At 38.1% G+C, this 25,418-nt stretch overlaps 1 protein-coding gene across 2 annotated transcripts in view; it reads left to right on the top strand.

Moving 5' to 3' along the window:
* The window catches only part of NKD1 (NKD1, WNT signaling pathway inhibitor), a 112,232-nt gene extending 87,130 nt beyond the window's left edge, over nucleotides 1-25,102 (top strand). Inside the window, exons 5-10 of one of the 2 annotated variants that reach the window (XM_027685040.1) lie at nucleotides 1,156-1,262; nucleotides 3,820-3,915; nucleotides 12,310-12,457; nucleotides 13,362-13,446; nucleotides 17,089-17,219; nucleotides 17,947-25,102. In XM_027685040.1, coding sequence (XP_027540841.1) covers nucleotides 1,156-1,262; nucleotides 3,820-3,915; nucleotides 12,310-12,457; nucleotides 13,362-13,446; nucleotides 17,089-17,219; nucleotides 17,947-18,521 — 1,142 coding nt within the window. In that variant the 3' untranslated portion in view covers nucleotides 18,522-25,102. The remainder of the gene's footprint in view (nucleotides 1-1,155; nucleotides 1,263-3,819; nucleotides 3,916-12,309; nucleotides 12,458-13,361; nucleotides 13,447-17,088; nucleotides 17,220-17,946) is intronic. The other variant, XM_027685041.1, reaches the window with a different exon arrangement.
* Nucleotides 25,103-25,418: the final 316 nt, after the last annotated feature.

The raw sequence follows: 25,418 nt of genomic DNA, 5'->3' as shown, positions 1-25,418 counted from the left end.
GCAGAGGTGTCGTATAGTATGGCCAGTCTTCGTGAACAAAGATTTTGGGAAAGGTCTTTTACCTTTCAAGCCTGCGCAATGGATTTTTTAGGTGAGACACAGCCTGCGCTGAACTGAGCCCACCCTTTAATCCTAAGGTTCATCTGCCGGGGCCAAGCAAGCTTGGACAATGGCAGTGAGGTCCTCAGGACGTAGGTTTGTTTAGAGTGACCTTCTCATAGATGGATGGCCTTACAGGGCTGACGAGCTCCATCTGCCCGGGGGAGTATCCCTGACCGGGAATCGAACCCGGGCCGCGGCAGTGGTCTAGTGATTAGGATGGCAGAGGTGTATGGATGTGTAAAAAATCATATCTAAAAAGTCTGAGAGTAGGGTTAAAAATCCATGTATATTTTCATAATGCTAATGAATATAGAATATAGTTTTCTTTGGATATAGGCTTTCATCATGTGCAAGGCTATGTGCCTCTGCAGGAGCCAAAGGCACAGCTATTAAGTTCCTAGGCATTTGTCTTCTAATCCACATGAGAAGCATATATCTTTCTGTTATATATCTGGTATATGTTATGATAGATGTTGATATTGATGCTCTTTATGAGTGTTATTGATTTATGCAAGTGCATGATGTTTTAACTTGAAACTTGGGTGAAATATACTGTTTCATACATACTTGAAAAAATGTAGCTTAACCTTTTTGTCAGGTAGTGCTACCTTCTTGGAAGGTAGTAGGGTTAGTGTGTATTTGAAGAAGAAAATTGAAACAGAATGAGGACTTTATTTCAGCTTCATTACTTCATTCACTGCCAGTGAATGTGATGTGTTTTTGCAACATGTCACCAACTTTCAATATTTTGCAAATTATTCAACTTATTTGCAGTAACAGTTCTGCTGATTTATATTCTCATAATATTGTGTTTGAACTTCCTGTGACTCTAGTGATGTTTGTAGGAGAGGCTGTGTACCAAAAGCTGTTGGTAGATTGTCTGCTGAAATTATCCCAGATGTGTAGTGAACACAAAAGCAAATCAAGTATAATGATCCTCTCATACAAGTTTGCTGAAATCAATTTCACCCTAAATATAAAGACAGATTTGCAAATATAAGTCTGCTTTGACATTTCCTTATAAGCGTTTTTTCTTAAATATTCTTTTCGCAGTGGCTTTGCCTCCAGAGAAGACAGATGGAGTTTGCAGTGGAGATGAAAAGAAAGCAGAAAAAGAAAGTGACACACGCACAAGTTCCAAGAAGCAACTGAAATTTGAAGTAAGTCCTCTGTATTTTAAAGTTTCACTGTACTGACATAATTATGGTAAAAAAATAACCTGTGGACCAAATAATGTCATCTGATGCACGTTTATTGCTCTCAGCGATTGTGATGGGCACAGGAAGCAGCAGAATTGGCACAAATCAGTGCCTTACTATTGGTGCTCCTTACGAGGTGATTAATGGCATTTATTTCCAGGTTTGGACAGAATAAAATGATGATCATTCCTCTGTAGGATCTGAAATATATATTAAGAAGAGGCTTTAGGTTTAACCCTTTATCTATTATGCCAGTTATCGTGTTATCAAATCTTTAGATTGACTTTCATGGACTACTGCACTTGGTTAAATCTGCCCAGTGTACAAGATGCTTGTGAAAACTTCCATAATGATTGGTCTTTTGTACTCAGGTCTCCAAACTGAAATAACTCTGACCTCCTGCGGGGGAAATTCGTCTGATCACATGGCAAGAGGAAAAGGAGGGCACTGAGTCCAGTAGTCTATCTCCTTGTAGACTTACAAACATCATACAACTGCCAACATTGTGTGTAGTTGGTGGATTTTGTTTATATAGGGAGTGATTTAATAAATATGAGTATTAAAACATGCTGTCATCCAGCTGGTGGGTTGTCTGTCTTGGTGAGGAGGAAGATATTCTGGTGCCAGCAAGAGACAGCATGAATTTTCATCTCTGCACTCTAGCAGACATGGCAAACTTGTGCCTTTCAGTGCTGTCAGCCTGTCACAGTAATGAGCTTTGCGTTTCCTCAACTGCTGTTTAAAAGACCATGCAGCCACCTTGCAGCATGGCTCGAGTGTTCATTTCCTCCTCTAGGACAGACTGAATAGTCTCGCATGATTTATTTTTTACTGTTTTAAGGCTGATTAAGAGGATGTAGGTTTCTCATGGGTGGTTCAGATGTTGCTAGGTGCTTGTGGGCCTTCTGGGAGGAGGTGACTTTTCCTGCCCATTTTTCCCCACAGTGATAACTCTTCTTCTAGGCACATTTTATATTCTACCTTGAGCAGCAGACATTTGCAGACAGGAAAGGCATGATAAATTGCAATTAACAGTGCCTTGATATTTGAATGTTGGAGGACACCTGTCAACATGGTTGGTGCCAGAGTAGCTGTAACTCCACTGTGCCGGCAAAGTCTGCGTTTGTTCCCAAGTAGTTCTTGGCATGCCATAAAGGTTAGCACTTGGTACTAGGCACCGTGACTAATGCAGGGAAGGTTTCCATGGCTCTTAACTAAGCAGAGCACATCCTCACATAAAGATGTTATGTTAGGCAGTGTGGGACAGGGAAGTATTAATATGTGGCAAGAAACCAAGTATTGATATTTTTCCCCTTGTTCTACAAATGAAAGTTTTCCAGCTCTGTAAGCTGGGAGCCAAGAGATTGGTAAATGTTTCAAAGGTATAAAAGAATCAGAAACACAAGTGTTGCGACAAGAGGTCTAAATCCGAGGTGGATGTGATTTGGCTTTTAAAGGTGCCGGTAATGTTTATGTAATACGAGACTGTGTTTCCACAGTGGAGTGTGGGGCACTTGGCAGCTCTCAGCCGGGCTTGTTACAACTGAGAGAAGACTGCCTTTGAACTCGGCAGGGGACAGGGGGTACCCGTTACTGCTGTAGGGAATTGGTTTCAAGTCAGAAGATCAACCAGGTATTTTGAAGTCTATCAGGCTGAATTTATTTGGAGCTGTTTATTTTACTTGCATACAGTGACTTTCATTTTAATTGCACTGTAACTTCTCTGTTTTGCCTTTTTGTGGCTCTGGATAATTCTGATTGCACAGACTGATTGAGAGACAGCAAATGATTTTCACTCAGGTGACTGGAGTCAGTCAAAGTGCATCCTTTGTTCTTGACCGAAGTCTTGGTTTTGGTTTGGGGATTTTTTTTCCCACTTTAACAAATTGATTCTTTCAGGCTTTCCACAAATCACACTCTCACTAACAGAAGCACAGTTAAAACGCGGAGCAGGCACCACTCCCAGGTCATTCTTACTTGCCAGTTCCTAGGCAGGCTCCATTTCAGGAGCTCCAGTGGCATGATGCTGCACTGCACTAACTCTGACAATCTTTGCCTATCAAATATCTGTGCCAAGGACAGGTCTCTCTGGTGGGGATTTGTGTCCATGTTGTATTAACCCCTGCTCCTGGCCCTCTATTGTGCTGCCTCGTTCTCTGAGTCTGTTGTCTTCCTGAGTTAAGCAGAGTTTTCCTTCTCAGTTTTTAGTGGGAAAACTTACTGTATTTCAAGAGCTTCAGGGAGTAGTTTTCTTGTACCTTTTTCTGTTTTCTACAATGAAGTAGAAAGCATTTTGTGAATTCCCTGAAGTGTAGCCTAGAGAGTTAGGATGGTTATGTGATTGTGATGAGACCTCTTCATTGCGGTGGACAGAGGCCTCTCCAGAACATATCCCGAAAGTTTCCTCCCACAAGGGAGGGAGGAAGGAAGAAAGCAAGCAGCCTCCTTCTATGGAGAGTCTCCTCTGCAAACAGGCCTTTTGCTTTAGGTAATCAGCTGCTCTTTGCATGTTTCTTAGGAATTGCAATGTGATGTGTCTGTAGAGGAAGATAACAGGCAAGAATGGACCTTCACACTGTATGACTTTGATAACAACGGAAGAGTCACACGTGAGGTAAGCAAAGTACAGCTGCCCCTTTATGTGCAGCGTTTGCTAATAAGATAAGTGTTTTATAACAGGAACATTTTTTCTTCTATGAAGCAGAGGTGTCCTGCCAACTTAAACAGCAGTTTCCATGGACCCTTCCCTCCTAGAAACAATCCCACCACTAGTTTACTGTTTTCAGATGTACTGTACCATTTTTTAAGCTGGTTGTTGTTTAATACCTGAGATTAGCCTTTAAAAAATAGTACTGGCATTTGAGGAGGAAAAATATCTGAAACAACTGAACAGCTAAACACACTGTCAAAATAAACCCTTGCAAATGTATATTGTTCTGGCTTCTCTCCTGCTTTTCAGAGTTAAGCTAACCAAATAGCAAGGTTGCTTGCTGACATTCTTTCCAATAGTACTAACTATACTGTTCTATTGTTTTCATGAATATTGGGCTGATCTCTGCCTTATCCTTCCACATATAGATAACATTGATGATATTTGCTGGAGGACCATAGTGAATGGCTGTCACAGCATACCTGATTTTTTATTATCAGAATATCTTCAAGTCATATTTCCTGTGCAAATGAGAAGTTAAATAAGAGAACAGATACCGATTAGAACTAGATACAGTTTCAGAACTATTTCTACCCAAATTGGATAACACTTCTTCTAGAAGAATGTCTTTTACTTGAGATTTACTGCCATGTGCTGTCATTGATTTTTTTTGTGAGGTGATCTTTTACTCTCTTCCATGCTTTTAGATAATCAACTGGAAAGCAAAGGTTTTTTGCTCTCTTAGCTCTTATGCTGGTGTCTGTGACAATGGCTAAAAACTGACTGAAAGGAATAGGGTAAACACTTGAAAGTGTAGTGGCACCAACTGAGGGCAGAATTCTTTCCTGTAAGACTGAAGTAAATCTCTTTTGACATTTATGAACCAATTGTCAAATGTTGTGGTTGTTCAGGGCTTTTAGCATGTATTTGAACATCATTACTAGGCTATTTTTATTGTCTCTACTCTGATAGTGCTTTGAATAGTCAAGTGAAATCTGTGCCCCTCATGCAAGAGGACAAGCAGATGAAAAGTTGCAGGCCAAGTCCAGAGTTTCAAATGGGAAGATGTGACATAGGGGCAAGAGGGGGCAAGGAGGGTGGGGTGAGGAAGTAGTATATGTGTTAATGTGTGGGAAACAGAGACTAGAAAACTGAAATAACTTGCTCAAAGTCTTACAAGAACGTAGTGGCAGATTGAACCCAGGTCTTTCGAGACCTAAGGCTAAGTCTTCATTACAAGATTATCATGACTCAAAAATAGGGGAAAAACACATAAACCCAAACCCACACACATGGGTGTCTTTTACGTTCAGGCATGGAATTCCCATTAATGTCAGTGGGAGTTCCATCTGCTGAACATAATGCCAATATGCTTTCAAGTATGTATACAATAATTATTTGTGATTATGTGGTACACCAAAGAGCTTAATTTGACTGTACTTAGAGAATATGTTACAGCCAAATTCTACCTCTCCCTGCTACAAAAGCAGACTGCAGCTTAACTGAAACCAAATCTGTGCAGGGATTGAAAATCATACTACTCTGAGGTCTGGAGGTTGCTACATTCGGGTTTGAACCTGTGCCAAAAAAATTTCTTTTAGCCAAGGGACCAAATTTTCAGCTCTTTACATGTGACCAAAGATAGAAACAAATAGTATGCACCATTGCAGATCTTCCCATTTATGTTACACATTTCTTTTGTAAACTCTTCCAGGGCCATTTGTATAATCCATGTTGTTGGTTGTGTTCTGTTGAATCCAGGTGCTATTTACGAGGCTTTTTTTTTTTCAAAAATGACCAACAATAGCACCTCATAGATAGTTTTGGCCACAGAAAAGTAATTTTTGTCCCTTCACATGACATAGAATTTCTTGTTCTGTTGGCACACTGGTAGACATAGTCTCATACTGTCCTTTGCTAAGCTACTCTGCTCCTGTTCCAGCAAATGACTGAACGATGGTGAATGTTAAACCTTCTAATAGTTTCAATTAAAATTAATAAGAGACATGCTTTGAGTTAAATGTATGTGAAGTACATTGCTGGACCAGGGACAGAACAGGCAGTCTGAGGAAGAGGGCTGATCTGTACCACTGCCCTTTAGCGAGCTGATGAAAGTGCTTTCAGAACCAGTCAGCTTTTTTTGACAAAGGTCCAGTGTTCTGGTGAGAAAAGCTTACTATGGACCTTTTCTCCTTCTTGGAAAATTTTACTTTAATGTCTCCTGGATTTACAGCTGGATTTAACAAAGAGGTGAAATTTCTTAAGTCAGTTTTCTACCTGTAGCACTTGAGGTGCTTTACAAAAAGAAATCGGTCTTATTATTCTTGTTTTTATCATGTTGGAAAAGTGGGACACTGGAAGAGCGGTGGCTTACCCACCCACATCCATTTCATTTGATTCAAAGTCATTGTGTTCAAAACATTGGGTTTCATGTCCGGAAAGCTTAAAAGGAATCCACAGTGTTAAATTATGTTTGTAAGAGACACGTAGGTGGGTGCAATTTTACAGGTGGACTGAATGTTTTTTTCATTAAAATGTTTAAAAATTGTAAACAAGATACTTATTTAGTTGATAAAATTTCCCTTTGGGTTTTACACAATGACAGATCACCACAAGAGCATTCAAATTCCATCTTAGTGAAATTTCTTCTGGATCTTAACAACATTTTCTGAACTTAATGTTGCTTTGATTTCCTCCTAGAGTCTGTATGACTTATTCTGTAGTCCTTATAATTAGAAATTCACATCTAGTCATGCTTCTTGAAGAGATACACCCATTATGAAAGCATAATTATTGGGATGGCAAATTATAAATTAGCATTACTGTATGTTATTAAACTACTGCTTTTTCTGTCATAGAAGACGACCGTTTTTCAGTCCGTTTGGTTTAGTGGGAGATAACTTTTCCTGTTCTAATATGTATATTACAAAACTTGGCTAATAATGTTTCCTTTCATTCCTTAAGCCATAAGAGGACAATTCATTATGTACAGCAGGCCTTTTTAGAACTGACAGCTGCACTGTAATTATCTTCACACGAATATTTGTAATCAGACTTGAAACTTGGATAATTGAACTAATGTGTTTTGATCCATGAGGTTTTATGTTGAGCTCTCTGAATGTAATTATACTTCATAAACCCCAGCTTTTTTTTGGTTGTTTTTTCTTTCCAATCAGTTTTCCTTGGAAAATTGAGTTTCTTTGGTGAGCGGCTGCACAGGAATAAGCACACAAGAAAGTTGCTTGTCAGGACTAAAAAAAAGGAATTTCTTCCCTAGTAGTTTTTGACTAGATAGCAAATGAAGCTCCTTTCTCATTCCAAATAGGAATGATTCAAAAATGTATGTGATCAAACAGAGCTGATGTTGCACTAAAACATCCTGCTGTATGTAAAAATCAGACTACAAACAAAGTACAAATGAGACATTTGTATTTATCTTTTTCCAAGGGAAAGGTAATGAACTGATATAGATGTTTCTCTTCATGCATTTTTAATGCTAAAAATGTTCTTTGTATCTTACATTAAATACTCGATTTTTTCTCTTATGTTTCCTTTGTGTCTTGTTCTTTCCCTTTCTAGTTGTTTTTTTTCATATTCTCTGATGAATGAAAAGGTTTGAGGTTATATCTGCATTCTGAACTCAGCACCAAATTGTTGACTTGAGAAAGGATATTGGGTTTTTGGGGGCCACCATTTATCAGCCTGACCCTTATCTTGAAAGTTCTTGGTTTTCACTGCATTTATCAACATCATATTAACTCAGGATATAGAAAGAGCAATGGAACCAACAGACAGAGGAGTGGTGCCTGTCTGTGTCAGAGTAACCATCATTTCAGCTATCAGATTTGTGCCAGATAGAAAAATTAAAAGAAAATATGGTGTTCTCTTTTGGTTTTAATGGGAGTCAAAGACTTCTCTCCCAGACAAGTTACAAGGAGTCAAACTGAATGTTTTCTTTCAGTGTTTCTAAACTCATGGGGAGTTTTGGGGTGTTTTGTGTTTTTGAGGGGAGGCTGGTGGTTTGGGGTTTTTTTAGGGCTTTTTTCTGGTGCAAATATCTCATTCTGTTAAATTAATTCTACTGTAAAAGCCTATTAGTTTCTTTCACAGAATCTCTAGTTTGCTAGCTAGTCCTATGATGATAAGCTTTGTTAATATGGGAAAAATAAGGTTGTCACTGTACCACTAACATTCCTTAGAAATGCAAATTAATACCTAGAATAGGGACTTTCTCAGTCACATAACTTCTGTAAGGAATAAGGAATACTTCAATGCTCTTGTTCTTTTTTCAGACCCATTGGTTCCTCTGAATGTTCTAAATTACTGCTAATCTCCTACTAGAGATCTGTAAAGTATTCTGTGGATATATGTGTGAATGTAGCACACATGTTTGGCCTTAACTGTTCATTTTTTAAAATTTCTAATGAAAATATTTCTGGCAAGCTATTAAAATTGCTCTTTTTAATATACTTTGTTGTACTATCTCCTTGATAAAATAGGATGGGAAAAACATGCAGATTACACTGCTTAAATACTTCACCCTGGAAAAATCAACTCTGGTGTTCAATAAGCAAAACACAAATAAATCTGGGTATGGCATGTGCTGGCTGTTTGCTACCCAGCAAGCATTTGTTTTCTCCTTTGTGGATAAATATAATAGTTTCAGTTTTCTTACTTGATTAAACTAGCTATCCCAGCAGAAGTTCTGCATCCTAGAAGCCCTTCAGAAGTTAGTCATGCAGCATATTTCCCCTCTAAATATAATCCATTTGCTATGAAGGAGAGAAATCTTTGTTCATTTGTTCATTCTTGTTTCTCTTTACCCATGTAATATAGTATTTTTAAAATCCACAATGATTTGTAAGTAAAAATAGTTTAAAGTACATTTCACTAAAAAAAGCAATTTTTTTTTAAATGGACAACACTGAAAAATCTCTTCTTGTTTATTTTTCATGTAAAAAGTGAGCAAGTTTGAGAAATGTGGGATGAACTTTTTTGTGTGGGAAGTGCCAAGCAGTATTAAGCAAAGCAGTTGCAAAATCACATGACTAGTAAAACTCATAACCCACTTTACAGAAAAGTTAAATTCTTTGGTAGGTGGGCTCTGAGACATGCTGATGGGTGTTTCAGAAGAGAGGAAAATTTAACTAGCTTTTATTCTTGATCTTTGCCAAATTTCTTGTGGACAGTGAAATGCACAAACTCGTGTGTAGAAGGTAAACTCAATGGATTTGAGCAGTTTTTAAGGAATTTAATTACAGATAATGTTCAGTGTGGGACAACTTTCAAGGGAAACATTAATTGCCTCAGTCTCCTGGCAGGCTACTGGAAAATGAAAATACTTTGGGGGGTAAATATACATGTAACTGTAAAATACAGAGTTTGCAACATATACTTTAATGGTTTATTGCTACTAATTTGACAAGAAACCATGACCATATTAGCTGCCAAAACAGAGCTGTGAGAAGGTAGTTTTAGTCACAGTTCAAATCTCATTGATGAAGACCATTCCCAATAGATCAGTGACTCAGAAACTCGTATTTTACAACTGAGAAGCAATAATGGGGAAGCAACAGGAGTTTCAAGCTGCCCTGTAGCTGGTACCTGCTCAGCCAGGACCTTGGCAGATGACAGCCTTGTTTGACCAAATCAGAACTGTCAGTTTGCTGAAATTCCCAACCCCAAATCAGGACCACAAGTAAATGAATCCTATAATAAATATGTTGTTGTCAGTATTTAAAAGATCAGCATAAGCATTAAGTGGTTTCTTATGGATATCCCTAATCTCGATCTTGGTACATATCCAATCTGACCACCACGTTCCTCCAGTGCCAGAATGCAGAGCAGTTCAGATCCTTGTGGAGGAAGCTGTTATTAAACATGTAACAAAATGCAAAGGCAGCAGTGTGTAAGTCCACAAGGTGTCCTGATTCCTCTGTGCAGTCTCTTCAACAACCTGGGCATTAATTTACATTCATTTGGGCCTGTTTGGCTGAGAGATGTAAATTGTCCTGATGTTATATTTGTGTGCACATATTTCTGACTTGCCAACTATGTGTCATGCAAATGCTGCATCTGGCCTTCCATGACAGCCTTTGGGGGTACTTTTTAAACTGCTGAGTCAAGCAGCTTGTTGGAAAGACCCTCACAGAGCACAAGGGTTAGATTTAAGCCAGTTAGCAAGTTAGACCTCAACTCTGGGGAAAAAAAATCATGTAAAAGGACAGTGGGAGATTTTTTGTCTTTACCTATTGAAGTTAAAATAGACTAGATGTACATCTGCTTTAAAAATATCTGTTGTAGCTGAAAAAGGCAGGAGGACAGATTATTGTGAATGAAAGAGTTGATAAACTCTTGATAGCAGCCCTGCATGGAAAGATGACATGTTGGCTAACCAACATTTGCTAAGGAATGTATGAAAAAAGCTCCATTCACCCAAGTGCTGACTGCATGAAGCCCTGTTAAGAATAAATATGGTGCTTAAGTATTCTGCTGAAGGAGAAGGTTTGGCTTATCAAAGTGTAGGATTATAGCACAATGCTCCTAGAACAGCAGATATGATTTGTTTGTCTGTTAATGTGTTTGCTTGGGGTTTTCCTCATAGACGAAACAAAAATCCAGCCCTCCAAGCTGGCTGTCAGATACGGCTGTGTGTATTTAGAGGTCTGGCTACGTTTCAAATTAGGGTGGAAGTGGGAGAAGTGAGATGTGTTAAAGAGCTGTGAGGTGTCCACCAGATTTTCATGGAGCTGTCTTTCCCTCTTTCAAGCTTTAGATGGTGGTTCTCAAGAGTATGGAAAGCAGCTACTGACATGGTAGTAACAGCCCATATAGAGAGATTCTGACAGTCATGGTAGAAAAAAATATCAGTGGAGAAATAAGTGGGAGACTGTAAATTCTGCTCTCTTTTTATGAATATATTGTCTTGAACTCTCAAGTCTGGAGAAACCCCCCTGAGGGCAGAAAGTTAGAGAGGGTACATGTTAAGACAAAATCTGGACCCTCTAGGATTTAGTTACTCTTTCTGCCCACTGAGCTGAAAAATCATCTACTGTAAAAGCATTTGTCCTGATCAGAAGGTCAGTATTTCCCTAAATTCTGTGTGAGTAGAAATTAATATTTCTGTGTCACCCTGTAAATCTGGTTACATAAAGAGGGCTGTGTGGTATATTGACTACTAAAATGTTGGGACCCATTAGAACATACCAAACTTTGAGCTGCCATTGTTAACAGGTGTGACCCCTGGGTAAAGGAAAAGTTGTAGAGGTTTTTATAGACCTGACTCTTAATCCTCAGAACCAGCTATACTTAACAAAATATTATTTAGATATTTCTTTTGTGCTCACAGGCATCTGGAAAGAGCCCAGGTCCTAGGATAGATCAAGGAAAAGGAAGACCAGCATGGAGAAATTCTTAGATATGTATTGAATGGGCTCTTTATAACATACAATGATCAGAATGCTCTGTTCTTAGATTGGTGCCCGAGATCAATTTGGGTAAAATCGCTTTGAGGAAAAGCAGTGAGCCAAGAGATCTCCTTTTCATTTTGGCAATTTAAGGTAATACCCTATTTGAGCCTGGCTAGATTAGATCAACCTGAGAGACCTTTGAGCATCACCAGCTACTAAACAGTGTTTTTCCTGTTTGAAACAATTGACTTATTAAAATTGGCTGGTGTTTTTTTTTATATAGCCAGACACATAAGTGTTTGTTCACATCCCATTGCCTTCAAAGATATCTGTGAAGAATGTTCTGTAACGGCCCAACTGGATAATATTTGCAGCTCAAAAATATAGGTTTATAACTGGTTTGGATTTTGCAAAATAAGCTAGACCCCAAAACACATATGGTAGGGTGATATTCAGACATCATTTATTTCCAAACACAAGGTTTAGAGTTTTGCAACTTCTCTTAGTGGTTTTCTTCTAGATAACGAACCATTTAACTATCCCAAGGGGAAAAAAAAGAAGTAGGAAGGCTGCAATGTCCAAGATTTCCTTCAATTTCTCTATTTGTTTTGGCCATGTGCATTAAATTTTTAGTGGAGTGTGAATGGTTAGTCCTGGCTTCTATTAAAATCAAAGAAAAGGCAGAAAACCATTTTGCTGATTCACAGGTTGGGAAACCTGAATATCTTTTGTTGCTGTTATTGTTTTGATCTGGTTTGCCCCAGTTCATAAATCTATTTGATACAGATCGTAAGGTTCTGTGCAGGTTGAACTCTTTTAAATTCAGTGACTTCTGCGGATATTTCAGCATTTATTATTCCCAAGTCCAAAATAGATGTAAGCATCAGAGCTGTGGGTTTCATGCCATTTTCACAGTACTGTGTGTTTTTGTGTTTCAATCCAACTATAGGATATTACCAGCTTGCTTCACACCATCTATGAGGTAGTTGATGCATCAGTAAACCATTCTCCCAGTTCCAGCAAAACTCTGCGAGTGAAACTTACTGTGGCACCAGATGGCAGCCAGAAGAAAAAGAGTATTTTGTTAAATCATACTGGTAAGGATGTGCAATCAGCCTTTGGAAATCAACCTTTATGATCTTGGGTGTAAAATTGCCTCATTCCTTTGAGTGTCAGTTTAGCAAATTAGGGTTCCCTCTCCTGATTGATTGCTTCTTGTAACCCCTATGTTGTGTAATTGTCTTTGTGTACTGCAAGGCAGATTTAAGGCCTTTTTCACTGGTATCACTCTAATTCTGCTGATATTACAGTGCTTGGTTTGTATGGAAGCAGGTGTAGCAGTATAAAATGTTTTATGCTATCACTGCTCTTGGGTAAAAATAAAAAATTAAGCATAAGTAACATATATGAATCTATGCATAAAAATTGCACATTTTTTGTGCTGGCATTATAAAAATGCTTATACCCTGATGGCTTATCCAACTTATATTCACTGTAATAATAGTTGTATCAGCATAATTACTTCAGTAGGTAAAGTAGTACTAAGTTGAAATACTTCAAAGTATTTAAAGTAATATTTCAGTAGAAAATGTGGGCATCTCATCTAAAAGGAGAGCCTTGTTACCTCAGTTTTAATAATACATCCACTCCATCAAGTGCAGACATAAGCAGATCTGCACTGCTGGGGAACTATGTGATGAGTTAGTACAGCATTGAGTTGCAAACTGCTGAGCCCTCCTGAGGGACAAGCATTTCAGTGTGAATGTGGCTCCATTTGGGCTGCCACATGGTGTGCAGCCTAACCCTGACTTATGTCCTGCAGTCAAGGTTATATCTGCTTAAAATCTGTCGAGCGGACAAGAGCACATTTGATAAGGTTACATGACATGATATGTTACGTCTTGATCTACCGACAGGAAAAGATGTGTTTGCAGTGTAGCACGTTAGTTATGCTGATCAGCAGGAACAGTAATGTGAGAATAATATACTTTCCCTTGTCAGATTTGCAGAGTGCCAGGCATAGAGCTGAAAACAAAGCTAATGAAGAAGCAAGAAGCTCTGAGAAGAAGCAGCGGGCTTCTCTCAGGTAAGGGGACAGAACCCTGACTCCTGACAGGCACTGGGCACGTCCGAGGAAACCTCAACCACTGCTTTCTTGCTTGTTCATTTTATTTTTTAAAATTATGTTAAAATAGAGGAATATCAGGAGTTTTCACTGTGGAACCATGAGCAGATTTCATGGGTGGATACTTCGTATATTAAAACAAAACAAACAAAAAAGCAAAAAATATTGAAAATTGAAATTTTCTTCCTCTGTGAGCTCTTTGGAGGACGTGTATTGCCTTTTTAGATGCCATCTGCAAATAAGTGAGGTTTATAGCACAGCACAGGTCTATCTTGGTTGCCAGGTCATAACCAGAACAGAGAGCTAACAAGTCATCTTGCTGTATAGCTTTGATACGTTTTAAGATTTTATGTTTCACACTAAGGCAGAGGGAAGTATTTGCTGAAATGGTACAGAAATGACATTGACTCATTTGTTACATTTGTTTCTTCAGCTGCAAATTAATAAAAAACAAACAAACAAAAATAAACCAAAACCCAAACTCCACACATTTTTGGCTTTCCTTGGTTTTAGGGATATTTGTCCGAATATGTAACAAACTTATCAGGAGAAGGAGTATTCAGTCTTATTAAAAATGACAAGAGAACAGTACCTCCCTTTTTTGCATAGAGAAAAAATGCTAGTAAGTTATTCCAATGAGCAAATCCCAGTACAATCAAATTTGAGATTAAAAGAAGAGTTAACTGGTGACAGAAGATTAATAGTAATTTCTGTACAAAATCTTCTATGCAACTGAATGGTTTTACTTGCTGGCCCAGCTGTGGTGTTCAGATTCCCTCTGCCCATTAGCAAAGCTTTGCCCTGTGTGAATTCAATAGACTGTTTTTGTTTGATAATTTATTGCAAAAATCCCCTTTCAGTTTGAAGTCCCCTTCTCATTCACCTGAAAGTCCTGGTTCTGCAAATATAGTGTTTCTATGAATGGCAGGCACTTCCAATTAAATCCACAGTCATAAAAGCATCAAATGCTGGAACAAAATGTTTGTCCTTCTCATCCCTTTTCTTGGAGGCTTCATAGACAGAACAAATCTGTATCTTGGTCTGAGCAGATCAGCATCAGACAGTTTTTATTGCATCCCAATAAATGTGGACAGAGCAAAGAGTGTGCTGTTCACATGTGCATGTTGCAGGGATGTGTGTGCAGCCTGACCAAGTTGATAACCCTCAGGAAAGCTGCTGAGGCTCACATCAGAATCTCACAATATTAATGCAGAGGCTTCCCCTTTGAAAGCAGCAATGAGGACTTGTGAGAAGTGCACACATTTCACAAATTCAGTCACTTAGGAATTCTAGGCGAGGTGTGATTAATATTCAAGATAAAATGGATAGAAATGTTTTTATCCTGAAGGTTGGGAGATAGATGGGTTAGATTTTTCATCTGCTGGAAGCTACAGGCAGGAGTTTTCACCTGTAGGGCTAATACAAGTATCAAGATAAGTAGCTAGATTCATGGCTAGATAGCCTAGTTCTCCCTGACTGACTTAAACTCTACATTCTGGGTAAGTGAGGCTTTCAGGAAATGTCCCTGCATTTTTCTGCCCTGTGCTCTGTCACTGCTCTATTCCCCTTTCCTGATATATTGTTGTGTGCTTATTACCATCAGGATGACACTCCAGCGTGGGAATTTTAGAAAGGGCTTTTGTACACTCCACAAACACTTCAACAGATGCCATTTTTTATTAAAACCAAAACTGAACCAAACCAAAAAAACCAGTAACAACACTGTGTATTTTTACACAGTTCTTGATGCATGGTTGATGCATGCCTGAGTCTTCCCATGTGTATGCAAGAGAGCACTGTGGGGCTGGACGCCAGACACTTCAGTTCTCAGAAGTACTTGAAGTTGTCTTTGACACTGCAGCACATCTCTCATCAGTGTGTAATTGCTTCACTGTGTATATTTGCATGGATATTGTCGAACGTCATCTTGCATGTAAGAAAGCTATTAAAACGTAGGGTTGTGGCAGTCCTGGCATAGTTCTTCTTCGCTGTCTTGATGAGAGATTGAATTTATTACAGTAACAAAAAACCAGGTTCCCTGTTAACTTTGTTTCCAACAGACAGTGCTGTATACAGTGTTGCTTAATTGTGTTGGATCAATCCCAATGATGTTTTTTCTGGGTGAACTGTGCATTGTCTTCAGCACATGTGTGCAAGTCCCAATGGTTTCTGTAGGTGAAGCTGCCTGGCAACTTCAACTAGACAGGTTCTAGCCCCAGAGACCTTTTATGTTGACCTGCTAAAGCGTAACAACCTGTAAAGGTGTGTCTGAGGCAGGAAAGGTACTGTGTTGGCTATGTATCCAAAAAATAAAGAATATCTGGACATTCCCTCTTTTTTTTGACAGTACCCCATGTCACTTCTGGAGTTCAAAGCTGACTCAGAGTCTTTAAAGCTTACCTGCTTTCCAGGCAGACTCTCCTCCATTCAGGAGACTCTATCAAAGTAGAGCAAAAATGATCTTCCAGGTAGGTCAAGTCTTGCGACTTTTATCAGAGAAGCTGTAGACCTGTGTCTGACAGAGACACGAGGGGACTCAGTTCTGTAAAGTCCCTGAACAGTACTATGCTAGACCAGGAAAGCTGTCTGTGCCAAAGCTCTATGGGATCAGCAGCCTCTGGAAACTTGGAAATGTGTTAATAAACTCGAAGCAGAGTACTGGGCACCATACAGTAAAGAGCCCATATTTAGCAACTGGTGTAGGATAGAAGGCCAAATTCTGGTCTTAGGTTGACATCAGTGCAGAAAAAGAGCAAAGCCAATCTTGTGGTCTTGGAGACCGAATTGTCTGAATGACAGGCAGTAACTTAATCAAGAGTTTTCTGCTTATCCTGTTCGTTATATTGAAAATATTGTTCATATTTGCAGACATCCGTTTAAATTACTGAATTAAGTTGTTTGGCATTATGGGCTACAATACTGTAAACCTCTGCCTCATTTTTTTCTGCCTCATGAATGAATGGTATTTCAGATATTCATTCTCAGGAAATAGTTCTGCTATAAATAAAATTGCAAAGCTGAGCAGGAAAAGAGTTGAGATTCTAAAGCCAGTGTCTGATCTGACCTTATTAATCATACTTTAGAAAGCAGTGTTTACCTTTGGATGTCCTAGCAACACCTTCTCTTCTCAGACTCTCTCTAGTTCCTACACCTGTGCTGTTGCCTGTCTTTCTGAAGCAGATACACACGAACATTTATCTGACATGAGTCTTACCCCAGTGCTTCCTGACAGCGGTGGGAACGGTCATGAATCAAACAGCAGATTTTCTTTGGCATGTCCACGTTGGAGAATCAGTTGAATGGTTTGGCCCCAAGACAAAGTGTAATAAACCCTAGGAGCATTTTTATTTGTTTTTGCACACATGATGCAATTTGAAAGCCTCCTTTGCTTTGCAACATCGGGGTTGATTTATGTGAGGGGAAGGAACAGCCAGTTCAGGCCTATCGATTTAGCAAATCCGGTCATCCAGAATTTCAAGCTTTTGTTGTTTCTTTGTGAGCAACTCCTGTCACTTCAAAGGGGCCATTAGTTGTTGGTTTGCAGATGGTAATAACAACTTTAAAGAAGTTCTGCTGAATAGTAATTTTGCTTCCTGCTGACAGATACCACCAGAGTGAGAACAATCCAGAGCAAAGTGGGTGCTATCGTCACTGTGTTGATGAGAACATTGAAAGGAGAAACCACTATTTGGATCTTGCAGGAATAGAAAACTACACATCAAAGTTTGGGCCAGGTAATTGATGTTACAGCTTCATCATCTTTTCTTTCTTAAGTTGCGTGTTCCATATCAGGGACAGAGAATTGTGAACCTGTGTGATTTGTCTGTAGTGACTTACTGGGAGGAATAGTGAATACTGCAAGATAACTATTGGTGAAGGTGGTATCACAATGGATGGCTAATGTGCTGCAAGGCTGCTTTGATGTACTTGTTTGTGTAGGTAAACTTGGAGGTGAGCCTAGAAGAACAATCTTTACATCTAAATTATTTAGTCTATGGGTGAGGCAAGGATTGACTTTTGGATGTTGGAGCTTGTTCCCAAGATGATACCAGCACATATTTTGTACTCACTACTGACCCAAAAATAGAAGAATGTGGCTTCATACCTGGAATTTTGGCTTCTGTCCCCAAATTAAAGAGATTTGGATTTCCTTTCTTTCCCTACACTCTGCCAGGATTTTACTATTCCATTCACAGTTACTTTGGTGACCAAGAGAAGGCAATGTAAAGACGTTTATACACACACACAAACACACATTCATTCTTCTATTGATAGGTATATATATTTGTGTGTGTATTATTTACTGGTCAGATAATTGAATATAATTAATCTAGACAGCTATAATTGCATTCACTTCCTTAGGAAAAAATTGTTCTGCCGATAATGCTGTCCCTGCCAACTGCATGCTACTAATTAAAACTTTGAAATGCTAGATGACTAACTCAGCTTGTTATTTCCTAGGATCTCCTCCAGCAGCTCAAAAACATGACCCACCAGGCAGAATTGTGAATCAAACTAGATCCCGTTCTCATGAGCCTGAAACCTTCCATGCTCATCATAGGAAATCTCAAGTGGTGGATCCAAACCACATCAATCTGGCTGAAAGTTCGTATGCCAAGATTGCAGAAATCCAGCAGAGGCTCCGGAACCAGGACTCAAACAAGCACTTTGTGAGGTCTCCCAAAACCCAGGGCAAAAATGTCGCCCCTGTGCATCCTGGAAGGGCAGTTAGAAATAAACCTTTTCAAGGGGTGCCCATGCCCATGGCTTCCCCAAGTGCACGGGTGGGCCAGAATCTACCTTACCTTCCCTTGCAATCTCAACAGATTCACAAGAAGCATAAGCAGAGGGCAAAGGAGAATCACCAAATGTGCAAAACCTTCCAGTCTCCGGGGACAGTTGTGGAAAAGGAACATGTGAGAGACCTGCCCACAGTCATTTTATATGAAGGCCAAGTTGGACAAATGATACAAAGACATGAACACCACCACCACCACGAGCACCACCACCACTACCACCACTTCTACCAGACATAGAAGAGATCCCACCAACATCCTCCAAGAATCATCCCATATGAAGGAAATGCATTCTTGTGATACCAGAACTAAGGCATTACTATGATTAATATTATTATTACTCCATTAATATTCAGCTTGCATATATTTTAGAGGTTATATGGAACTCTTGAAACTTACCCTATTTATATGTTGTGGAACCGCATAGCTTACTTAAACACCTTGTGGATTTTTTTGTTTGTTTTTGTTTGTAAGTGGCTTGTAAAACAGCAAACAGCCATAGCTTTTTGAGCTGTGATTTAATACAGGTCGTCAACGCACTTCTTTACAAGTACTACTTCCATTGTAATAGGAAAGATACTTCAAACACTCTTGCAGACATCTAGCTTACCACTCTGCTGTATGTCGGCTGATCGCACACAAGCCTTTTATCAGGGGAGCAATGTTCGAAGAGTTGGACTCCAGAGATACTCAGATAATGGAAAATACAAACAGCTGCTACCTCTAGTATTATTCAGATTTTATTTTCTTTTTATTGATTGTAATGTGCTACAGGGGGGAAATTTAATATACTGCGTTCATGTAGCCTGTTTGTGTTCACATCCTTTCAAATTATCTTAATTACGAGGAAATATTAGCTAAACTTGTCAACAGGGCTACGTTTGTATGACTCACACTTTATTTTCTTGGAGATTCTTCATTGACACAAGTACAGTCTGTTATATACTGGGTAATATTTAAATATACTTCTTTTATTTTTTTTTTCTCTTGCTTATTCTCCACTCTGTTTGGGGTAACCATATGAAAAGAGGAGGATGTGAAATGGGGTTTTCCAAAGCATCACTAGACTTTAGTGCTTGGGCCATAAGTATCATTCATAGGGGTTTGAGAAGGAGAGGGGTTGACTGGGGGGTTGTTTTGTTTAAATCCACAGTTCTTTGTTTTGAGAAAGAATTGAGGAAAATATACTTTCTCACTTTAAATGTTGGCAAATATATATAAAATATAAATATAAATATATATATATAAATATGCACACTCTCAGGTACATTTTGTTGTGTTTTAGAAATCTGTGGTTTGAATATTAACTTTTTTTTTCCCCACAACAGTGACTTTTTGGAAACATATCCCATGGCATATTCTTGGTGCCTCCAATTTAAATTTCCCAAGCACCTACCAGTTTGTGCTTCTCCCACTTTAGAGACGATTCAACATGTACGAAAAGTGTAATTCACAATCATTCTGGCCTCTTCTGCTTTTTTCCGTATCAAAGGGCTTCCATTCCATGAAGGAGAATGAGACCACACTCACAAGACCTTAATGGCTGCTGAGAAATTTGAAGGTCAAAAGCAAATTGGAAAAGTGAAAAAAAAAAAAAGGTGCAGTACGTTCAAGTTTTGCTTTCTTTGGAGCCCAGATTTATAATAGATTCAGTTGGGTTTTGTACAGATCACCATTTTGCAGATAGAAACTGACTGAAAACACCTACATTTCTTTTGGAACATTCAAGTAGAGAACTCTTACATGGAAACATAATTGTTCTATAAACGTATTTTCTTTCGGTTTTAATTATTTTTAATGTTGTGGTATTTTGTCAATAGTATATATTGTAAAATGTAACTATCCAACATTGATATAAGCCCTTTATGATTAGGGTATTTTTTTTCCTGACTAGAGTTTTGATCAGTCCAAAATGGGGTATTACCTTATTGCTGACCAGTTTTAGAGGGATGCTGTCCTTTCTAAGAACATGGAGACATCACCTTTTAAAGAACAGTGGAAAGCCTTGCCTTTTCATGAAATTTGAATAGAATCACTGCTTCCTAGTAATTAGGTCCATCTCTCGTCTCCCTGGATCAGCAGATTTTTAGACTTATTGTCCTCTTTAAAAAATCTGGTTTATTTTATTTTTTTTTTAGCTGTCAACAGCATGTTCTGTTAAATTTAACAAAATGTTTTTAAAATGTGTTTGATCTGTGTGACAACTATACTGTTCTGTTTATTTTAAAATTCCTTAAGTCCAAAAATATTTATATGCAGAATTTTCTGTGTTGAAAATATGAAAAGGCCACAAATTTGGTTAGTTACCACTGAGTTGTTCTAGTCTAAGCCTTTTTTGCTGCTTGTGTATCATTCTTTTTCAATGTATATATAATTATGGACTGCAAAAAAAAAAAAAGGCATTTATATGTCTAGTAGAAGGAATAAGCTTATTTATATTATAGTGTTAACAAAGTCTGATGTATTCAAGTGACTTACATTATACCGCATGCAAACACACAGTGTACATTCCATCCAAGAAGGGATGCCATGCTATTTGTTTTGAAGGAGTAATTAAAGCTGTTCTCTTTTCAGTAAAGCATATGTCAGAAAGACTAAGAGGTGGAAATTGTAGTCAATTTTTTTAATGCAGATTATTGCTGAAAACCAGAAAACATTCTGGAAAACTCGAGTGCTTTCAGAACTGTGAGGTTTTCTAAGAAAGGGAAGCAAAGGAGTATAAATACTCTTTCACCCAAAGATATTTTTGCTGGAAAAGATAACAGCACCAATAACAAAATCCCATCTGATTGAGAAGTGTGCAGTACTTGCTGTGCCAAGCAAACTCTGAAATAGAACACAACTGACTATTGCATTGATTTGTTTAGGTTTATTATATTTAGAGATTCGAAAGACAAATTCTGCCTTGCTCACATTCTGTGAAATACAAATACATTTTAATAACGTGGCATCCCCATACTAAAACTTTACACCAGCCATGTATGAATATACAGTATCTAAATACTGTGTTGCAGTTGTGTTATGTGCATTAAGTGTGAATAACATGTAGCACAGATTCTTTTCACAGAACCTTAAATTTCCGTATCTTTTAAATATGTTTGCTTTTCAGTATTTTGTATAGTAAATATAGATGGTTTTGACTAAATGCTTTATTTATTTAACAGCAAAAACTGTGCCAAGAGAACCCCCTGTTAATTAAAGTTTTACTAGTTCAGAAAGTATATTTCCTTCTTCTTGTTGTGGATTTCAGGGGCTTATTGCAATTGCTCTCAGTGCTTGCAGATCCCACTGATGAAAGAGCTTGCATTAATGTTTTTGGGAACAGGATCAGGAAATTACGTATGGACTGGGTATGCTTTGGTTTTATATTTAAGCTATCAAGTTTCAAAGTTAAATTTCTTGTCCCCTGCTGTTAGACCTGTGTCGAATAACTGATTTTTCATCTTGTTATTAATTCTGAACACCTTTTTTAAAAAAAAAATATTATTTTAAGTTGTTCAAAACTATAGCTGAATTAAGATTTAAAATAAATTCGTTTCTGGTTAAAAAAACATTTTATTCCCAAGGGAAAAAATATCAGAGTTGAGTATATTGTTACTATTTAAAAGTGAAATGGAGTGACACCAAGTCATTTCAGATGGAAACTCCAGCCTTTCCACTGACTTCTTTGGTTTTTACACAAGGCAGTTCAGCAAAACAAAACCGATCCCAAAATTTGCACTATTTGCTGAAAAAATTCAATAGAAAAATTTTGCTCACCTCTACCAGCTGCAATTCTGGGAAAGACAGTTTTTTGAAAAGAAGGATTGATAAGCTCTTCTCGCAACTTCATGACCACCTAATAGGAAGTAACCTAAGCTAAGGCTGTGTAGTAAAATCTCTGTCCCAGTGAAATCTCTGGCAAGACTGCCAGATTCCCACTGGCTGCAGGGAGCCTATAATTTCATTCCAGGAAGGCGGGTTTGAAGTCTACATAATGTGCAGCCAGTAATTTCAGTATTTATTTTTTATGCATCTTACTGCTGATGGGTTTGTAGTAGCTAATATTAAATGGAAGTTTTACTGTAAGACATCAAGCTGGTAAATTAACTAAGATTAGCAGCAAATACTGTGCTTTATACTGATATCACTGGAGGACTTCAAGACACTTCCAAATGTGTTTGAAACATCCACATGTCATTTAATCATTGCTAGAAATGAAGACCCAGTTCTGCCCTTGGATGATGAGGTACAGATGCTCTTGGCATATTGGCAGACCAGCCCCTTAGGGCCATATCAAATTAAAAAGCCAAGTATATGACCTCTGTAATCATGAGGACAGAATAGCAAGGTTTAGCTGGAGAAGTACCTGAAAGATATGTGTGTGTGTGTATATATATATATGTGTGTGGGTGTGTGTGCGTGTGTCCTCTGGCAGAAGTTAGTGAGTGGAACAAGATGGATTTTGACAGAGGTGTTTTTTTTAAAAAGGGATCAGTACTGTGTATGCTTGACTGTCTACAAGTTGCCACATAAATATACAGATACGATGAATGCATACTGTTCTCCATATGTCATTGTGTACCTCAATTATTGAATGACAGATTTCATTTGTATTCCAATTAACAGGAAAGTTGGGCCCCTTGGGGCCTAGATTATACTTGAGAAAAATTCATCATGCTAGAAAATTTGCAAAAACACTCACCATAATTTTTGCCTGGAGTACAGGCAAGAATGTTCATGTTTGGAAACATGTCAGCTAATCACGTCTCACCTTTAATTACCTTGATGCAATTCATCAAGATCTGAAAATATGTTTTCAAACATGACTTATTCATGGCTTTGCTGGGAACCAAGTCTTATTCAGCATCCTGTTAGTTCTCAGACTTCTTTTTTTTAAAATGTACCAAGCAGAAACATGTTTGGAAATCCATAAAATAAAAATTAAACTTAATGTGTTTTCTAAATAGCTTCTGGAAGAAGATTTCTTTCCTAATGCACTTAGCAGCAAAACCAGCCTCAAATTATGACATAATAATTTATTTTCTTTGCATATTTGACAGATGTTGAGTTGATTTGATTTTGAAGGGGCTGTTTTGGCATTTTTTTGTGTTGTGTGCACATTTAAAATTTGCTCAAAATGGTCTAAAAGTAACAGACATAGAAAAGCAAATAACTTTATATTGAAATTATTCAATAGACATTGAACTGCATCTTACTTGAAGCTTGGATTATAATTACTAAATAATGAGGTTTTCAATGATGTTTTAATTTACTTTTATATTTCTATGTAATTCTAGACAATTCAATTCTAAATGCCATAAAATTACAGGAATCATATGGATGAGGTCTTCTAATTTCTTTTTTTTTTTTAAATAGCAGGACTTAAGGACTATTCAGGCAGATTACTGTGAGGGTAAGAGCTGTGAAGAAAGATTGGAAAGAGATGGACAGAAAGATTTGAGAAATGTAGGGATAGCATAGAAATGTCCAACAGAGGGGCTGGGGGAGACACACAAGAGGCAGGAAAATGCTGTATGGAGGAGCTATATTCATATTACTTTTTTGAATCTCTTATGGTACATTTATTGCTTATAAAATAGCAACACTAGTTCATAAAATGCTTTTCACTGGGAAAACTTGAAAGACTTTCTATAAGAGGTTGATCTCTAGTGTGCAGGGGGAGGAACAAGGAAGGAAAGTCGCAGGTAATCACCACTGGGGCTGTGGCAGAATAAGGAATGATGCCCTGGTTTCCTGAGTCCCTGTCTGAGCTGAGGGAAAATTTTTTATAAGCAGAGGTGTTTCTACAGATGCTTTGAATATTCTTTAGAACATGTTTTTAATAGTGGCATCATTTCTTTTTCTCTTTGATTACAAACACACGTAAGTTGGTCAAATGTTACCCAAAGCTTTGCTGTCTGTCCTGATTTTTCTAAACACTAAGCACTAACTAAAATATGCCTGTGAAATCTACTGACACAACAGATAATCTTTGCATCACAAGGAATGGCAGACTGGGCCTATTGGTTGTCTCATTAGGCTTGTCTCATTTTGGGGTACGAGAGTAGGAAGTTCCAGAATTTTTTAAAAGAACGTTGAAGACATAATATTTAAGGGGTTTCATAAATTTGGCAATGGGCAAACGTTAACAATATCAGGCATGCTGGCAATGAAGTGCACTGTGCTTTCTGGTTTTTAGGACATGTCTATGAAGTGGGATTTGTGTCTTCCTTTGAGTGCCTAGTCCATAGAGACAAAGCAGATGTAATTACTACCAGCTAAGAGATGTACTCTTTTGGTATTGTATTTTGTGGATGAAGATATGGGGTTCAGATCCTTCTGGTGCTGAGTGCTTATTCTTACACTTGTTCCTTCCTGTTCTGTTCTATTCACGAAGTATAGCACGCTGAGGCTTTGTGAATTTTCTAAAGAAACACCTAACAAACTGGGCCAAATTTGTCTTCAGCTTCATAAATGGAAGCCAGGAGAGCCCCATGCATGTCTTGGAATTTGGACCTTACAAATGCAGTTTGCTATATGAGTCATCATTTTTTCTTGTACTAATTTCAGATATTTGATAAGCTCTTTTTATGGTTTACAAGTTTAAAAAGACAAATAAAACTTTGTAGATTAAAACCTTGGTTTGGAGGTTGTATTTTGTCTGTTCTCACTGACAGTCTGTGAATAGCCTTTTTCTGTGGGCTTCAGCTTAAACCTACAAAGTGACTTTGGAGTGGGTGTTTATAGTTCTTTGCTTGCTTGTTCACAGGATAAGACTGTTGATAGATGAATAAAGTGCCACTTGAGGTTGTTAACAACCATGACTGGTAACTCTAGTTCAACTAAGATAAACAGTGAAATCCTATGGCAATTAGCATTAAGGTCTCACTTGGCCAGTGCTGATTTTTAAAGCTGTAGATACAGTGCTTTATAGATATCCATGGCTGGAAGGTCTGCAGCTATTCTCATCCTTGCTCTGAGTGCTGTATGGACTCCTCTGTGGTGTGTGCACATGACATTTCTGCGTGTTCAATGTGCCATTAGGAAGCAGGAGTACAAAAATTGTAATGTTTCGGTCCAAAGCAATTAACCCTCTCACCCTGCAAGGAGTGGAAGGGAGGAAAAGCTCAATTAAAGAGACTTGGAGTTTCCAGT

This window comes from Neopelma chrysocephalum, unplaced genomic scaffold, assembly GCF_003984885.1.
Source record: "Neopelma chrysocephalum unplaced genomic scaffold, ASM398488v2 Primary Assembly neopelma1_68, whole genome shotgun sequence".
In the NCBI taxonomy this organism is placed as follows: domain Eukaryota; kingdom Metazoa; phylum Chordata; class Aves; order Passeriformes; family Pipridae; genus Neopelma; species Neopelma chrysocephalum.
The sequence above is the reverse complement of the archived record's forward strand: the minus strand, read 5'-3'. Positions and strand labels throughout refer to the sequence as shown.